This window comes from Manacus candei, unplaced genomic scaffold (genome assembly GCF_025592945.1).
Source record: "Manacus candei isolate 608988 ecotype Guabito, Panama unplaced genomic scaffold, ASM2559294v1 h1tg000003l, whole genome shotgun sequence".
NCBI classification, from domain to species: Eukaryota; Metazoa; Chordata; class Aves; order Passeriformes; family Pipridae; genus Manacus; species Manacus candei.
The window spans coordinates 17,420,681-17,438,422 of NW_026138051.1; the positions used below are offsets into that span (position 1 = coordinate 17,420,681).

Genomic DNA, 17,742 nt, shown 5'->3' on the forward strand with positions numbered 1-17,742 from the left:
CCTTACCATGGTGGTAGCAGGATTGAGCAAGTGTGAGCTGTGAACTTTCCAGCTTTGAACAAGCATTCATAAAAAAAAAGAGATATCCTATGGGGAATACTGCTACCTTAGAGGAAGGAGTGGTTTCCTGGTTTCTCTGTTACATCTGTCTGTGCTAAGCCTATAATGAGAAGTCAAGGTGTGCCACTGTGCCAGTCAGAGTTTGTAAGTGATTGACAGTGTGGTTGCAGAAGATGTGCACAGCATAACAGCAGGACGGGAAGTGAACACGAGATTTTGTGAAATGCAAAAGAAACAACTCCGAGAAGAATATATAAGCACAAAAATCTGTGTACAAATATTTGAAGGAACACGTCTCGAGCCAGCAAGCAGCTGTGCACACGTGCAGCAATCCAGCTGTAAACCATGAGAAGGTGTGATGAACAGCCACGTCAGTACTTCCAAACAAAACCCCAAATGGGAGCCCCAAAGAGACACACTCATGCAGTGAAGGGTGGGAAACATCATCCTGACAAGATCCAATCTGCTGCTGAACACCAGCTATGGTACCAAGGACAGCATCTGTTTAGTGCAGGGCCAAGTCAGTGCACGATGCCCCTTCTGCACTGGGGAGTCAAAGCTCTGCAGGATGATGCTGCAGGATGACACACTTGTCATCATGCCAGTGTGTTCCCGAGGTGTCACAATTCCTATCATGCCACCAAACCAGCCAAGGCATTTATTTACTCCTGTCCTGCCTTGAGCAATAGATGGACTGACTGCAGCCCTTTGACCTTAAGTCATTATCATCATATTTGCCATTTGAAGCCACGGCTTGTCTCACACCAAATTACTCTGGCTACAAGTGCATGACACATTCCTGTGCTACCAATTTGACAGAAGCACAAGGCGATTATTCGGCTCCTAAAGAAGGGATGATCTCAGCAAAGATAAGGTTTGCCTTAGAGAAGGTTCCTCAGAAAAACCCTAAGCTCCAGAGTAGTGCTAATCCTTCAACCCTCTTACAAGCAGCTCCTTGTGACAATACCAGAAATGACAGGCTGTGCTTTCAGAAAAAGTTATCCTTCCTCAGCACACACCATCAAGTTTCCAAAGATAATGAAATGCAGTCAGAAGTCTTATGAGAAAAACCAGGAAAGCTGAAGTGAGGCCATTTTGAAAGTGTAACTGTTAACACTTATTCCAAAACCAGTCCCTCTGGGCTGCAGTCAATTATTTTGGCTGTTAGCTCTGCTGTTGCAAAGTTGAGATTCTGCTACTGTGCTCAGCTTTAATGTTTCATGGAATTTACTACCACTGCAATAGGAATTAAGTGGACTTAACACCTTGCAGAGTTCATTCCACATGGTGTTGAAGTAGACCTTTGGTTTCAAATGCGTGAACTTTCTGTTGCTTTATGCATTAAAAAGACCTGCTCCACCATGGCAAAATGAACTCTGGAAGAGCTTCCTTCCTTTGGCTCTTCCCATGGGATCTCTCCCACGAAGAGAAGCACCTCTTGTTCTGTTGAAGAGCTGAAAGAAATGTGTGATTAGAAATTACCTTCAAAAGCCTGTAAAGAATTTTGGGGCCACGCTGGTCCTAATGTGACAGACAGGATGAGCAAGTAAATAAAACAGAACTTAAGGATAAATTTTGTTGTGTAGGATGCTATTAGCTGAGCTATTAGGACAACAGCCACAGAAAACAATTCCACAGGTTACCAAGGTTTCAGTATTGGACTACATGAATTTCACTTTTCCAGGCAAACTGGAACACACATACACACACTGGGTGGAGATTCCAATATACTTCCTATAAATCCCTCAGTCCCAGCACACAGCAGACTCTGTACAGTTCCAGGGTGGAGCCCCTCCTGTGATTACTTTAAACACTCCTGGACAAGATTTTGGAAAATATTCCCAAGGGCATGACAGGATACAAAAAGCTTGGAAACACTTTCTGGAATATCTCACGCAGCCCAAGAATATTTGCACACTGAGCAAAACAAAACCCTATTCAGCTTTTTTTAGTGTTTTATCTGAAGCAAGAGCAAATTTCAACCATGTAGCGCAGGACAGGGCATAAATCCACCTTTGGATGGGCCCTCTGATCACAATGCAAGGGGGGTTGTGCCCTTCCCAGCCTGAGCATCCCAGGAGCTCAGGAGGGAAAAGTGCTGCAGCTTGAACTAAATGCTGAGTCTCAAATTTTAGTTTTAATCTAAGTCTGCATTTCTGCCTTTGTTGGCCATGTCTAATACATGCTATATTTGTATTTAATGGGCTTATTTGCACATGTGTTTCTGACCCTGGCCATGCACAGCAAAGGGCACTTAATTCACAGGAAATGAGCCACTGACTAAAAGCAGGTCACAATTCCACTTATAACAAAAAACCTGTAAGATGTAAGTACTTGCAAACCACTGACCAAACCCTGGAAAAGGCTCAGGAGGGGAATGAAAGCACTTGAACAAGGAAGCTTAGAGCTCTGACTTCCATCTTGGTGTCATTGATGGGCTTTGGACAAACAGGTAGAATTGTTTTTCTGCATTTCAGTTCCTCATCAGTGATAACACCTTCTTCCACCCCCACATGTTCACATCAGAACCTCCCTGGGCAGGAGTTATGTGTCATTACACTCTGAACCAGTACCTTGAACAGTAGGATGCTCCATTCGGTCGGTGCCTCTAAATACATGGCCATGGATGTCCAAGCTTTACAAGTGAGAAATTTGGCTTTTGAGGAAGTGTCAGTCCCTCCTCACAGGGGAAACAAACCAGTACTGAGGTTAACTGGGAGCTGCAGTGGCTTCAGCAGCCAGGAGCCTGACTTGTGCCTTTCTCTCACTCTCGGGCTGTGCCTCGCTGTCCCTTTCATTATGTCAAGAAGCTGCTATTGGGCCACATGGGAAAGCAGCAAAATTATGGAGAGGGATAAAAAAATCTATTGTCCCACAGAGAGTTCATTTGTGGGACAATGGGGCCTAGAACATGTGGCCAAGAGCAGCATTTCTTAAGCCATCTTTGCTGCTGAAGTCCATGTACAACATCAGCTTCCACCTTTACCCAGCCCTCCATTCCAAGACAAAGAACAATCAGAGCTGAGGTGGGAGAATTTCCATCTCATCACATTGAGTCTACAGGAACATAGAGGCTCAAAAGGAACCAAGGAACAAACCATCCTGTGCAGATGTCAAAGGAACTAAATTTTAGCAGGAACTTGGATGACAGTGTGAGCTGCTCTACAATCAGCTTGAGAACAGCTGGAAAGGATGGCACATGATTTTTTTAGCACCTTTCATATGCAGGTTTTATCACAGCACAAGGCACAGAATGATCTGTTACAACAGTGACTCACCAATAAATGCAGCTTCCTATACTGACCTCCTGAAGCCTTGGTCACTGGAACCAATTATAATATGAGTGGGAATAAAGATCACCTGGTGCTCTTTTCCAAAAGATTCACTTACTGCCTAGACCAGCCATGATGAACAGCAGCACTTGGGCCCAACATCCACTCCTGACTCAGCCAAGACGGCACACAAGTGGGAGATGCTGTCAGCAGGTTACCTGCCACCAGGATCAGCTGTAACAGTGCAGTAACAGGAGGCTGTATTGCACTTAACCACCATATAGGTTAAGGAGGAATACAGTCCTAATCAATGGCAGCATGTGCATTATTTACAAATACATTAAAACTGAATGCTGAAAATAGGGAGTCAGATTTAAGGCAATGACTACCATGATGGAAGATGGCCACTAGGAGTGAAAGGAGGGAGAAAAAACGATCAGGCAAGTGGATTTTGAGAGAAGGTCATTGGGAGACCAGACAGCTTGCTGGTACAGCATGGAAAAAGCAGCCTGTGACAGCTGAGGAAGAACTCAGCAGGCAGCAAAAAGCACCTATGTGAGAGAGTCCCGTGGGCTTCCAAAATGGACTTCCTAACCAGCATTAGGGTTCAGTACAGGAAAAGACCAAGAGGCACATCCCAACTGGCAACTATGCGAGCAGACTTCCCTTATTACATCTCGGACAAGCTGAGACGTAAAACATCCATCCAGAACCTTAGGAGAACAACCCTGAATGCCAGGGAAGAAGATTACCAGCTCTGGGTCTGGAGAACAAAAGGGTTATTGCCAAGCCCCAGTTAATTAGCAGCACACCATGTGGGTTTTGTTCACCTGAGATGTCTGTCTCTAGGATATTGGTACTGTGCAATATCATTCTCTACCCTCCAGGATTATATTCAGACTACATTATACAAGCACGTTTTTAAACCATGCAGAAGTAATCAAGTACTTAGAACATGATGTGAAATATTATCAGTAATTCACCAGCTTTTGCAGTAAAACCACTGAGATTAGCCTCTTTGATGATTTTTCCTATGCTCTACTTGTTTATTGGAAATTACTATAATAAATTGGTCACATTATAGCAACTAGAACTAGTTTAGTTACCCATAGTCTCCAAGTAGAAAGCTAATTTATATGGCAGACATACACTGGGTGTGCACTGTTCTTGTATGTCACAGCCAAGTGTAACTCCCAGGTTCTGCCTTTCCATGCATATATCTAGTACACAGTTATACAAACACCCAAACTAACAGCAGAATTTACCACAGGTTTTTTTACAACCACAATATTGTAAATTTCTTTTCTGCAATAGATGCACAGGTCTTCCCTAGAAATACGGAATATTGTTGTTGTTAAACTGTCAATAACAGCATACAGACCAACTTTGGCATTTTCAAACACTGGGTTCCTTTGTTTTCACTCTGCTCATGTTATATTTTCCTAGCTGTTGCTCTGCTGAGGACACAGCGACACAGACAATTCTGGTGTGGTTTTAATGCCTCTTTCAGTGCTGTTTCCAGATACCATTTTGGTAGAACAAAGCCAGAACCCGAATGCCAGCATCTCCCATCTGTACCTTAACCAGCAAAAAATGTTTTCATGAACTAAGCACCTTCTTAGCTACAGCAAAACCCAGAGTAAAGCAGGTATAACAAAGGTTTTTTAACTTCACTGACAGAAGAGGAAGAGTATAAAAAGAGAATAAAGAACTGCATTTTCTCATGGAGTTATATCTGAAGATTTACATTAAATCGAGGATAGGTAGGGCTGAGAGCTGCCATTAGAGAAAGGCTGTGGCCATATTAAGAGACCAGAATGAAACATGGTAGAATCTCTAAAATTAAGGGAGGCCACACCTCCATTTGGCAGCTGTAACTGTGCTGAGAATAACTCCACTAGGATACATCATCACTCTGAAAGGCAGTGATTTCTTCCCAGGAAAACTCCTCTGTGGAAAACAATATCTCTTCTGTGTGCTTGTCCCCCACAAAGTATTTTGGGGAAGTGAGTATCCCACTTGACAGACAAGGAATTCTAGGGAGAGATGCTTTAGTCAAGGTCACACAATGACTCACTGCTGAGGCTGCCCCTGCAGTTCATGCCTCACACACTCACATCCATTGTCTTTTACTAAAGGCAAAAGCCCTCTGGATTTTCAATAGTTACCAAATCAACCAGGTCATCTGCTTGGAGGAAAACATCAAGGAACAGTGAAAAGCAATTCCTCTCTTGCAAAGAATACTCAGGATATTCCAGGTCCAAACAAAGAATGGAATGTCTGAATTGCTTGAGGAAGAGAAAATCAGGGTGGCTGTGGGTGCCCTCTGTGCACCCCACTTTGGCTCTGCTGCCAGCAGAGCTTGCCCACAATCATGTCTTGGGCAAGGAAGAAGGAATGGCCTTGAAGCCATTGCATTCCTGAGACTCCATGGGAAAGACAGCACCCACTGCTGCAGAGGGAGCACCCCAGGCACAGACACAGCTGGCAGCTGAGCTCCACAGGAGCAACCCTGCCCCCAGGTCACGCCTTCTGAGCAGAAGGTTTGATTTTTGACTTATTCTTCATCCCACAGTCCAAGTGACATGCAGAGGAACCAGCATACTGACACCCCCTCTACATACAGGGGCACACTCAAACCTGCCATGCAGGGGATGCCTTCCCACAGTGCCCCCCAGACCCACCACAGCAACCACCCACCATGCTGTCCCTGCAGAAACACTCCTCAAATACACCCCCTTACACACACACACACACATTTGAACATCTCCAGGCACCTCCCTTCCACACAGGCCCTGCACGGACCATATTCAGACGCAGCACATGAGCTCCCAACGCCCTCTCCACACACGTTGCTCTGTAAGACCTCCCCAGCACTCACCTTCCACACACACAGCCCAACACACCTCTATACACTCCCTGAGCACAAACCCCAGAGCACACCCTGTGCATGAACACCCTGAAGAAAACCCAGCACATCCTCTGCAGTCAACCCTTCACAGACAAACGTATAAACCCCCAAATTTCACCAAGTGCAACCTGCTCAAAACACCCTTCTCCATACAAAAGCCTTGTTCATTAACTCCCCTTCCTAAACATGCTCTGTGAACTTCCAACACCCCCCTCCACACACTCCGAGCACTAAAAACTCCCAGCACCCCGCCTTCCACACATCCATCATCCACACAGTGCCTGCACCCCAAACACCCCTCTCCACACACACCCAAGTCCCTGCACAGCCCTGACCACACCCCTGTGGGTTGTGCACACACACCTTGTGTGCATAATACCCCCAAAAACACCCCTATACCCAGAGCGCATAAATCCTTCCCACGCCCATTTGCACACCCACTACACGAACGCCTCAGCACCCCTCGCTTTTCCATTCAACCCCATCCACATCCCTTCCCAGCCTCCCCCTGCACCCGTCGGGGACCACCCCTCGGCCCCCCGGCCCGGACAGACGTGGGGACACCCTCAGACAGCCCCCGGGCCGTGGACACAGCCATGTCTAGCCGAGAGCAGACACACCCCTCCGGCTGCACATCCGCAGCCGAGCGAGCGCGCTGGGGACCCCGCGGGGGTGTCACCGCCGGCCCCTCCCGCACCGCTCGGCAGGGGAAGGCGAGCGGGCAGGTTCGGCACGGCGGGGCAGGAGCATCCCCGCTTCTCGCCCGAGGAGATGTGACCTTATCGGCAGACCCGAGTGGTGCAGCCCCCTTCCCACCCCGCCTCCTCACTGCACCAGGCAGCGATGCTAATTACCTTCCTCCAGCTCATCCATGCTCCCGATCTTCCGCGACCCATCGATGGTGTAAATGTAACGGACTCCCTGAGGCAGATTGATGTTGTCGGACAGGGACCGGGTCAGGTCAGCCAGGAGGGCATCAAAACTTCGGAAGCGGTCAGAGGACACGGCATATACAATCCCCTTGAAGTAGCGGTCCCCGTTGCGATAGAAACGCACCTTCTTGGCTTTCTTCTCGTTACTCAGTGCCTGTAAGGTCCTGGTTCTGTAGAAGCTACAGTGAGCACTGTGAGTGGGGCTGGGCAACCCGTTCATCCGTGAGCCTCGCATGTTTCTGGACGCCTTGTCTCTTTCGTCAAAGTGTCCAAAATCAAGTTCCATAGTTTGGTGAACCCTAAAGATCTGAAGCTGAGCAGGAAGGAGATGGGGAGAGAAAGAGTGCAAAGAGAGGGGTTAGAACCAAGCAGAGCCACAAATTTCAGGGAAAACTGACACTAACGCAAAGGCTGTGTGCGGAGCAGGACAGATGCATTTGGGAAGAGCCCCCTCCCCTGACCCAGATTTGTATCGATTCCGGGGACTGAGAGTAGGAGGGGTCCTCGCATTTTGAAAGAGATCCAGCTACTGGGGGCAGGGAGCACGTTTCTAGAGAGCTGTCTGCTCCTGCACCTGGGAGTTTTCAAAGTGCAGTAAATTGGGACTTGGGGCGCCAAAGAGATACATGGCAATCACAACTCTGCCCCCAAAACTCATCTGAACACCAGTTGGCAATGAATTAAACCTCTGAGCCCTGGGAGGTTTCCTTTGGCAACAGAAAACAAGGAGATCCCAGTAAGTCAGCCCTTCAGTCTGTCGAATCACGGAAGGACCCAGAGCATCTGAATGTTTAACATTAGAATAAACTGGCATTTATGAAAGAATGGTCACACGGGAATAAGCAGTTTCTTTGTGACAGCCTGTTCAATAAGGGTTAGCAATGAGATCCAGCCCACCCTTCCCCCTATCCGCAGCCCCCTCCTAGCCCATCAATCAATTCCCAGGACCAGCCTACATCTCTGAGAAAAAAATGACTGCAAAGAAAAATCTGTCATTGAAACGCAGCTTCGGTGAGCTCTTTTCAGCCTTATTCTCCTCTGAATTGCATTTTTGCTCCCGTTTAATGAGAAGGAGAAAATAAAGGGGCTATTTCCACCTCCCCCTTCCAGCCCTAAGTGATTTAATTGCTGGAAGTGCCCGTGCCCCAGGGACACGCCGCCCCGGCTCCTCACCTTTCATTGTTCTGAGTACGGGGGCTCCCAGCACAGAAAAGCTTAGACTGGAGCTGACACCCAGCAAGAAGGAATTTTGCACTGTCTCTAGTTTATGCTCAAGAACAACCTTCCTCCCGCACCAAACCCCAACACAAAAGGAGAAGGAACCCTCCAACCCTGCAATAGAGACCTTTCCACTCCCTCAGCTCAATCAGGGACGTGCAACTCACGCATGTTGCTTGCATGTTAACACGGGGCTGAAAGGGGATTTACACCAGTACTTGGCAGCCACGTATAAATCTAGGAAAAGCTGTTGCTATCTCTTCCCCACCCCTTACATTTGCCAGAACGAAGCTCCTTCCCTGTGTTTTACAATGTCAACGCGACCTGTGCAGGAAAAAAAAATCATTGTGCCCAGTCTGCAGTGAAGCAGATGACAATACAGCCCATCTGCAGAGAAACCCCAAGCTGGGAACATTTGGCCCACGATGCCAGTTAGGGTAGATTCAGTCTGGTGTCATGCACTGAACAATGAAACATCCAAGCAACTTCGGGAATGAATCAGAGGATGCAGGGGGTTTGATTTTAAAATGAACTGCAGATGCTGTAAGGCACTAAGAAAAGATTCCTCCTTTCTGTTACTTTTCTGCATGCAAGTCACTCAAAAAAGCTCTACTCACCGGTTTTCAGCGCTCAGGGTGGAGATGCTGAGAGAAAGAAAACCAGGCTCACTCTGCCTTTGTTGTCTGAGCTCCAAGCAAGAAATTCCTGCCAGGGTGGATGAGACGCCTCCTAGGTCCTAGTGCCTTGCTCCATCCCTTCGCGGTAACTTTGCCTCAGTGATCTTTACTCTCACCATCAGTAGCCTGCTTGTAGTCTGTGTTTGAGGGTAAAACGGTGTGTTCATTCCAGCTCTGGATAGGTTAACAGATGGGTAAATAAAATGTTTAAAGAGGCAAGTTTGAGGGTGATGTTTGGAAAGATGAGAATTTCCCCTTGGATCCAACTGCACCAAGAAAGCATCTGGTCCCACAAAAAAAAAAAAAAAAGAGAAAAAAGAAAAAGATAATGGGACTGATGCCCCAAAACTAAAGGATCAGCAGTACAGGAGGGTCATGGCTACAATCCTGCAGTGTGGCACAGTGCTGGCACAAGATTCCAGTGCGTTTGGAAGGCAACTAAGAAAAGCATAGACCGGTGGAACTGGGCACAGTCCTGCTCCTGTACTGGTTTTACACAGCATTCCTGGTTTACACTGGCAAGCAGAAAGGGAGGGTTCACTTGCTGGTTCTGCATGAGGTGCCCCTGAATTCTTTTTCTCTGTTAACACTGGACACAAGCCAAAGCCAGAGCGCTGAATCCCAGTTCATTCAAATCCCCGGGAGATTCAGGATGGAGTCATTCGACACAAGCTTAACCAAACAGATCCAATGTGGTTCATATCTCAAATTATGAGAAGTTTATTTTTCAATTTCCACCGCAGGAGGACCCAGCTGTTACAAAATTGTGCTGGGTTCTTCCTCTGACAGCAAAATCTTTCACCTGCTTTCTGGGTGGAGATTTCTATCCTGCAGTTAGAAGAGCAGCACAACTAACCCTGCTCCTAACCCCATGGGTGCTGGGCCCCACCTTTATTTTAGAAAAGAATGGGATTTGGAAATGGGAATCTTCCCATCTGTAGAAGGAAATCTTTCCTAACAACGCTGTGTCTGTTTCTAGTGAAAACATCAGATGTTGTCATTTTGGCACATCACAGCAGTATCACATTTACACAGAAGAAGTTGGTATTTATTCCAGCTTTGTCTGCCCTGTACATGATAGTCCAGGCAACACTGACACAAACCCACTGAGAGCTTGTCTTTGTCTGCCAGCAGCTTTCACACATGACATTTGGAAAAAGTTTCTTATTCCATGAAACCACCCTTTTATTCAAAGGCTCCCATGCATCCTCTGCTAAAGCTCTTGGCTGCTCCCTTATGTGCGTGGTGGGATCTCTGCAGAGGAGAACACGGGGAAGAACAGGGTCTGTGCTCTCCAGGGCATATTTCTGTAGGCCTCTGGATCCAGTTGCAAGAGGTATGTGGGACTTCAAGCCTTCTCTATTCCAAATTAGATAATTCCTGGCCATTCATCACCATGAGCTTAATCTGTCCAGGATTAACAATTCTTTCCTTTACCACAATACTGCTGTAAATATAAATTTATCCATGCTTTAAAAATTTGCCCAAGATATAAATCATTATGCATGTGCCAAGTACAGTAATGGGAAAAATAGAGAAAAGCAGACCAAATTCAGTCTTCAGTGGCACACAGAGCTTCAACAGAGAAGCAGCACACTGTTTGAGATGATGTCTAAGGATCTGGATGCTACCCCAGGGTGATGGATACTACCTGGCAGGGTGATGTAAACCCAGTGGAATTGTACCACAATGTATTAATCTCCCAAGTTTGACAAGTTCTGAGGACAGCAATGAGTGTCAAACAGCATTAACAGATGGCTCTTGACTTCTTTCTACATCCGAGACCATACCTGCTGGTGAGATGCAGCATGTCTGTATGGACATAACTGCTCAGGACATTCTCAGAAGCTTTTTGAAGCACAGGCACTTCCTTTTAAAAGCAGAATTACTCCAGCAAGAGAACTTGTATTTGTCCCCAGCTGAAGGATAAGGTTTTCATAGCAAAGAATGGTTATGCTCTTGGGCAAAACCTCAAGTTACTCCTAAATGGTGCCCCAATCACCTTCAGTACAACTGTCCTTCTTTAATCCTCCCACAAGACCAGAGGGATCTCAGCAGCCAGAGCATCATCAGAGGTGAAGAGCCCCAGAGCCAAACTGATTTCACATGTTCTCAGTGAAATCACACCACACTTGCTTCTCTTGAAGTGAGAGCAGGATCATTTCATGCTACAGACACTGGCACAGAAATAAGCAGCTCTTTCTTGACAAATGCAAGGGCCTGCTCCTGACTTCATTTCTGTCGGTCAGGCACAAGAGCTGCTTCACTGGCCTTAAGGAGTTAATGCTAGTCAAAACCTATTTACATCAGAGGAGATTCACCCTCTGAGACACCATAATCTAAACAATTTTAGGCAGCATGAGTGATGGAGAATTGGAAAGAAAATTCTTCTCCCCATCAATAATTTCATCTAGCTGTAAAGGAAAGAATAAATTTAGCTCTTCGGATTAAATAATCAGCTTTAAATCAAGTGAATCATCTTTCCCCCAGAACGTTAACATTTAGACTTTTGCCTGTGTAACTAAATCCGTATAAAGACATATTTGTTGACACTGCTGAGCAACTGTGACACTTTGGAAAGGGACAGACTACAGGTAAAAAAGGGTATGCTTTGTGCTAATTTCTTCACGTGCATCTAGAAAATCTAGTTTCTAGCATCATGAGAAGTTGCAGTCTCAAGTACTCTATGCCAGTGCTCAGTTACTTTGCTATGCAGCTTCCTGACTTCTATAAAGAATTGTATCTGATAGCCCAGCACATTTTCTGAACAGGATGTAAGTTAGGGTGATAGGTAGCCAAGGCCTGGCTGTATCACAGATGGAAAAATCAAGTGGTCACTGCTTTTGGAGGAAGTCTTGGATCAACATTTTCTAGTCAGTCTATTTAGAAGCACATGTTTAGCTACATTTCTTATTTTAACCTCTGTTCTTCTGGACTGCTTTGAAATTGTCATCCCCGATCACCGCTTTCAAAGCTTTGCTTGATGTGAACCTACACACTGAAAGAAACCCTCTGAAATGACAAATTACTGTTTCAGGGCTCTACCAAACGTGTCAAGGCACTGATGACTGAGAGCTCATAAAGCCAGTGGCTCAGTCTTGACCCTGTAGAGCAACAGCCTTTAAATCTGAATCTTCAAAAGAGCTGAGAGTTCATCGAAGAATTATCCTATATCAGACTATAGAGTTAAGTTTCTCCTACATAATAATGTGAGCTAATAAGCAACGGGGACTTGGCAAACTTTCACCACATAACATTTGTTTCCTTTGGAGATTTATTTTTATAGGGACCACACACATCTGCAAGTCTTTTATATAGCAATGCTTGAGAGCCAATGTCAGCCCAGCTGCTGGGGAGAGAAGGGTGGAGGAACACTTCCAGAGCACAGGTTCCCCACTCCAAGCCTTGTAGCCATCTGCAGAGGCTGTTCAGACCTTGAACTCAGAGGACTGGACCCTTTTCAAAGCCTGAATCACTGGAAACCCCGGGGAGAAGAAGGGACAAAGTTTTCAGTCTGGGGAAGGAGGAGAGGGTGGAAGAGAAGCTGGGCTCCAAGGCCACCTCCAGCAGCTGCCAATGCAGGACTCTGTGTCCCACAGCACCAGTGACTCCTGGGTGAGACCTGTCACTCCTCCCCGAGTCAGAGCATTTGTTCTGCAGCCCCACACCCTTGGCAGATGCCCTCAATCTGAGCAGATGACCTCAGACAAGCTCCTGCTGAAACTGGGGAAATGGAGTCCTTTACATCCCCTGAGGGATCATGGGGAAGCAAGCTGCAAGGGAAAAGGCTGTTTCCTGTGCTAAGCATCTCTAATCAATGCAGCTCAAGGAACTCACCCAAGATATTCCCAACACATCCAGATAGCAGAAAGCATTAAGACCCACAACAGTCATTCAAAAGAAAAATACCTTTTGCTCTAGATCTCTTCTGGCTCCATCTCCTCTCTACTACAAGCAAATCACCACAATCAATAAATCCTTCCCAGCTGAAAACAAAGTCCCTGATAGCAGAAAACAAAGCACCTCCACCCCATGGTATTTTGGGTAAACCCTGCCAGACCCAGTGAGCTCCATGAGTCAGATTTTGGTGGCAGAACAATGGCACATCAATTTGCAAAGCTTGCAGAAAGCCATGGCAATGCTGCCACTTGCATTGCCTGTACCCTGGGGGACATGCAGAACCTCATTGAGGTTGTCAGTACATTTTTGCTGACCAAGTCATGGATGATATATGGACTGAGTCCCAGCCAAGGTCATGACAAATAGAGCAACAAAAAATCCAGTTTTTTCCTTTTTCTAAGGTTGTCCATGGGCTGCATCATAGTAGTTAGGAGATTCGTGACCAAGAATTTAACTTCTTGATAATTTCATTTTATACAGTAATTCTAACTGAATACCTGATTGCCAGCCTCTCTCAAAATGCCTGCTGAATGTAACATTGGCTTGAAGGACTTTCCTGATGGAATATTAAGTGATAGAAAGGAAAATCCCATCAAAGCCATCACAGGGGATCATGTCACATTCAAGATGGAAATGCAAGATATTTCCTTTCAAACATAGATCCTTTCTGTCACTCTGAAGGCAGTGACAGTGGAGTCAGGTGACACTGGGGGAACATTTGTAGAAGATAACCAAAGAGCTCATCTTATAAGCTTAGAAATCACAACAAACCGTTTCAGAAGTTGTTTTCCATGAGAGACTTCCCCTCAATACACTTGGTGAATGTCATCCCAGACCAAACCCAACAGAGGCTGTGGGTTTAGCCACGTCAGTGTCACAGGAAAACACCTTCTCATTACCAAATAGTGAAGGCATTCCCAACAGAAGCCAAAAGATGCCTTTGGTGGCCTTAGGAGACATAAGAGCTTTTGAGCTCTGATATTCAGCATGAAATCAGGCAGAGACTAGAGGCCAGAGGAGGGCAAATTACACCAACCTGGAGTTCTCACAGCCTGTCTGGGGCTCATTTTGAACTTTGAAACTACAAGCATTTCTCAGATCCACACAACCCAACACACTGCCCGCAGTAGTATTAGTCTTGTTTCAATCAGAGCACACACACCTTCCTGGGAGAAGGCTCACACTCTGGCACAGCCTGTGTTTATGCCAGCACATCTGGCTTCTGGCAGCAGAGCACGGGTGCTGGAAAACTCCCAGGGTAGCTGCAAGGCCCTAAGGAAACCTGTCTCTTGGCAGGAGATGAGTAATCAGTGTTTAGAGTGCGGATTCTGGCTGAGCTCAGCTGTTGTGTAGAAGCTTTGAGCTGTCAGCTACATGGTAGGAGTAATTGTCATTCAGCTTGCTCACCTCCTTCCCCCAGCAGTAACAGTTGAGAGAGAGGCAGCTCGAAGGTTTCTGCACTCTCCAGAAGAGGGGAGAGTAGGTAAAGAATGTTTTTGTGCCTGTGTTTTACTGTTTTCAGAGGATGGTTCCAATCTGTTTTATCCTAAAAATTCACAGAGAACACTAATAGATGGTGATTTTTCCATGGCAGTGGATATTCCTTAGCTATTTTGCTATTGTTCTTCAGGCACACATATCACCTACCTACAATAAACTATTGATAATCGTTGCTTTGCATCTGTCTTGGGCGTTTAAAACATTGAAAACAATTAATTTAGCTACATTAAAAGAAAAACTTATCAGCTCAAGGTCTCATGCAAACCAGGAGCACACTGAAAGACCATTGTTTAAACATCAATGAACTGGGGTCTCTTGTCTGCATAGCTGCAGTCTCTGACTCCAGGGAGACACAGACTCATCGGACAGAACAATAAAACACTGTCACGTACAAGGTCAGCACTGACACCTTCAGTCCCCTTTCTCCAACAAGGAGCCCACACTGCAACCTCAGTCTCAAACTAAACCAAAACTGATACTTCTCCCACGATTACTGCCAGGCTTTGTAAAGCTGGGTCTTGCACACAGCAGCCAGCAACACCCTGCTTGTTTCTAGTACAAGGCACCTTGAGCACGGTGAGCATGGGAAGGATACTGGTTCCCAATATGTGCTGACATGCAAAGCCCTGTCCCTAGCAGCTATTGAGGTATTCAGGGATTTTAGATACTTCTTGGGAACCTACAAAGAGCTCTGAGTATATGTTTTATCTTTAAAGCAAAGTGTATGGAAACACGGTATTGAAACACTTTGACTTCTAAATAGCTGTATTTCAAGTACTGAAACTCTGATCTGAACTTCTGCAGCTCTTCCCTTACTCCCTCCATGCATACCAGAGTTGTGCTGACAAGTGAGACATGGCTTCAGGCAGTTCTCCTCCTTGTCTCCTCATTGTGACCATCAAGAAATTAAGCACAGGGCATCATTAATGTCCCTGAACAGACTCACTCGAGAGAAGTATCATCCAGCAGGGAGACAATGACTATAAGTGCTTTGATACTCACCTTTTAAGGAAAAATAATATTACCATTTTATCTTTTGAACATCTGCAGCTTGTTGAAAACAAGTCCTTGTTTAACACTGCAGGGGAGTACTAGATCATACTTTAGAGGCTGTTGGACAAGAAGCTGACATCAGAAACTGATTCTGATATTATTTTATCCTCAGATTATGCAGGTTCTGCTCATTAAAAAGCCTTCCCAAGATAAAAAGGTATTACACACTACTCAAGATTTTCTGTTCTTCCTCTTTAGATGCAATTCCCAGCGTGGAAAACTTTGTGAACCACACTATAATTGAACAGGAGAATGAGAACTATATCAGAACATCAGGACCAGTACCCCAAAGTTTGGATTGAGGAGAAACTCCTTGTCTGAAGGTATAATCAACTAAATTTCTGATTCCATGAGCTCTCAAAAGGTTTACCCTACATCAGCTATGTAAACACTCATATTGAGCAAGGATACAGATGTTCAGGCACCAGGTAAAGCAGGTTTCAATTTCAGACTCAGTTCTGAGCTGTCATCGGTCACCTCTGAAATGGAGCCAAAAGGCAGCTACTGCAGCTGCTTGGAAGCCACAAAGAACTGTGGCTGTTTCCTGTGACTTCAAACTCCAGAGAAACAAGCCCTAGAACCACTCAATGTGTGTAAACGGGACCTGCTCTCCCTTCTGTGTGGATTTGAGGACAGTCCTCACATGGGATGCACAGGGCTAGTGGCTGAAGTCAGAAAACCAACTGATGAAATGCTGTGGTAGTGAAAAAAAAAAAACAGAGATCGGTTTCAATCCTGGCTAGGATTGAAGAAAGGATATCAAGTGGCAAACTGACTTGACCAAGGGCCCTGTGGGCTGTAACCACAGTCCTCTCTTCCATTAGCATCAGCTAAACTACAAAGGTGAGGGCCCTTCTGCAGCAACAGACCTCAGCCCCCAGTGTTGTGTGTACATGAAGTCCCAGCAGAATGTCCCCATCCCAGCTTTATACCACGGGATAATGGTATATTATTATACAATTGCTACAGGCACTACTCTCTCCCAGAGAAAAGCAGAGCAGCTGACTGCAGCCCCACTACAGGAACAGGGTACAGCCACAAACACTGTTCTTTGTATCCATTAAATGCTTTGCTGCTCCAAGTTAAAGTTCTATTCTGTTTCCAATTAGAAATCCAAACTGTTTGTTGGATTAGATGACTTTCACTGTCTAGGCAACCAAACAAATATTTTCAGTTTGATCCTTGTGTTTATTAACCCTGAAAGCACATGGAACACTCTGCTCAAACACCCCATTCTCGAGTTTAACTGAAGGCACACACAACATGAAGAGCCTGCACGTCCCCCCGGGCATGGTCATGACTCTGTGGTCACCCCGCAGCCATCCAGGCCTCAGCTCTGCTGACTGGCCCAAATAGCCAGTTTGTGGGCTAAGGCTGTAGACATTACCCTGACAGGGAGTTATGAAAGGCAGTGCTTGTCTCGCTTCTAGCCCACACCAGTCATCAACAGGCTGGTTCATGCCCGAGATCTTTTCATTCTCTTTTTCCATGGCACTCTTCCCTCTCTTCTCTGTGGGATACCCATGTCAGGCTTCCTTCCTTGTCCCTTCCACAGAGAGGAGACATGGAGAGGTGTTCGGTTGTGCTCCCTGCAGTGCAAATCCCGTCACACACACTCCCACGGATGCAGTGGCATCACTGCACGCTGTTGGCTCCCTCTGAGTCTGGCAGATGCGGCAGGAAATATTCGTGAGGCAACAACGCCGTGCGAGTTCAGCGCCCAGAGGGTTCCTCCCCCGCGCCCCGCAGAGCAGCACAGACGTGCGGGTGCCCCTGTGGGCTCGGGTGCCCCTGTGGGCTCGGGTGCCCCCGTGAGCTCGGGTGCCCCCGTGAGCTCGGGTGCCCCCGTGAGCTCGGGTGCCCCCGTGGGCTCGGGTGCCGGCCCGCTGATGCCGGGAGCCACCTCCCCGTGCCGCGGGTGTCTGCGAGGGGGCAGCGATGCCACCTCGTGGTGACACTGAGCAGCAGGATCGGGAACAGCGGTCCCGGCTCGGAGCTGCTCAGGGCAGCGCTGCCGGGCGCCGGGACACGGGAGGGAGGACAGGTGGGGACGAGAAGCAAACACCGCGCTGTACTAGCAGCACTGCTGCAGCTGTGAAATCCCCCAGGAAGGACTTACAGGAACAACAGTTAGTCCATCTGTGTATAAATTTCTATGGCAAGAAAGAAATTAGTCCCCTCTTCTTTCATCCCCTTGGCATGGCAGCAAGAAGCCAGGA

At 46.6% G+C, this 17,742-nt stretch overlaps 1 protein-coding gene across 5 annotated transcripts in view; it reads right to left on the reverse strand.

Moving 5' to 3' along the window:
• The window catches only part of DCX (doublecortin), a 91,673-nt gene that overhangs the window by 72,784 nt on the left and 1,147 nt on the right, over nt 1-17,742 (reverse strand). For 2 of the 5 annotated variants that reach the window (XM_051786499.1, XM_051786491.1), the window contains exons 1-2: nt 9,011-9,116; nt 7,098-7,488 (exon numbers count right to left, since the gene is read on the reverse strand). In XM_051786499.1, the coding sequence (XP_051642459.1) occupies nt 7,098-7,461 (364 nt within the window). In that variant the 5' untranslated portion in view covers nt 7,462-7,488; nt 9,011-9,116. Of the gene's footprint in view, nt 1-7,097; nt 7,489-9,010; nt 9,117-17,742 lie in introns of those variants that run through there. The other 3 variants (XM_051786517.1, XM_051786509.1, XM_051786526.1) reach the window with 2 other exon arrangements.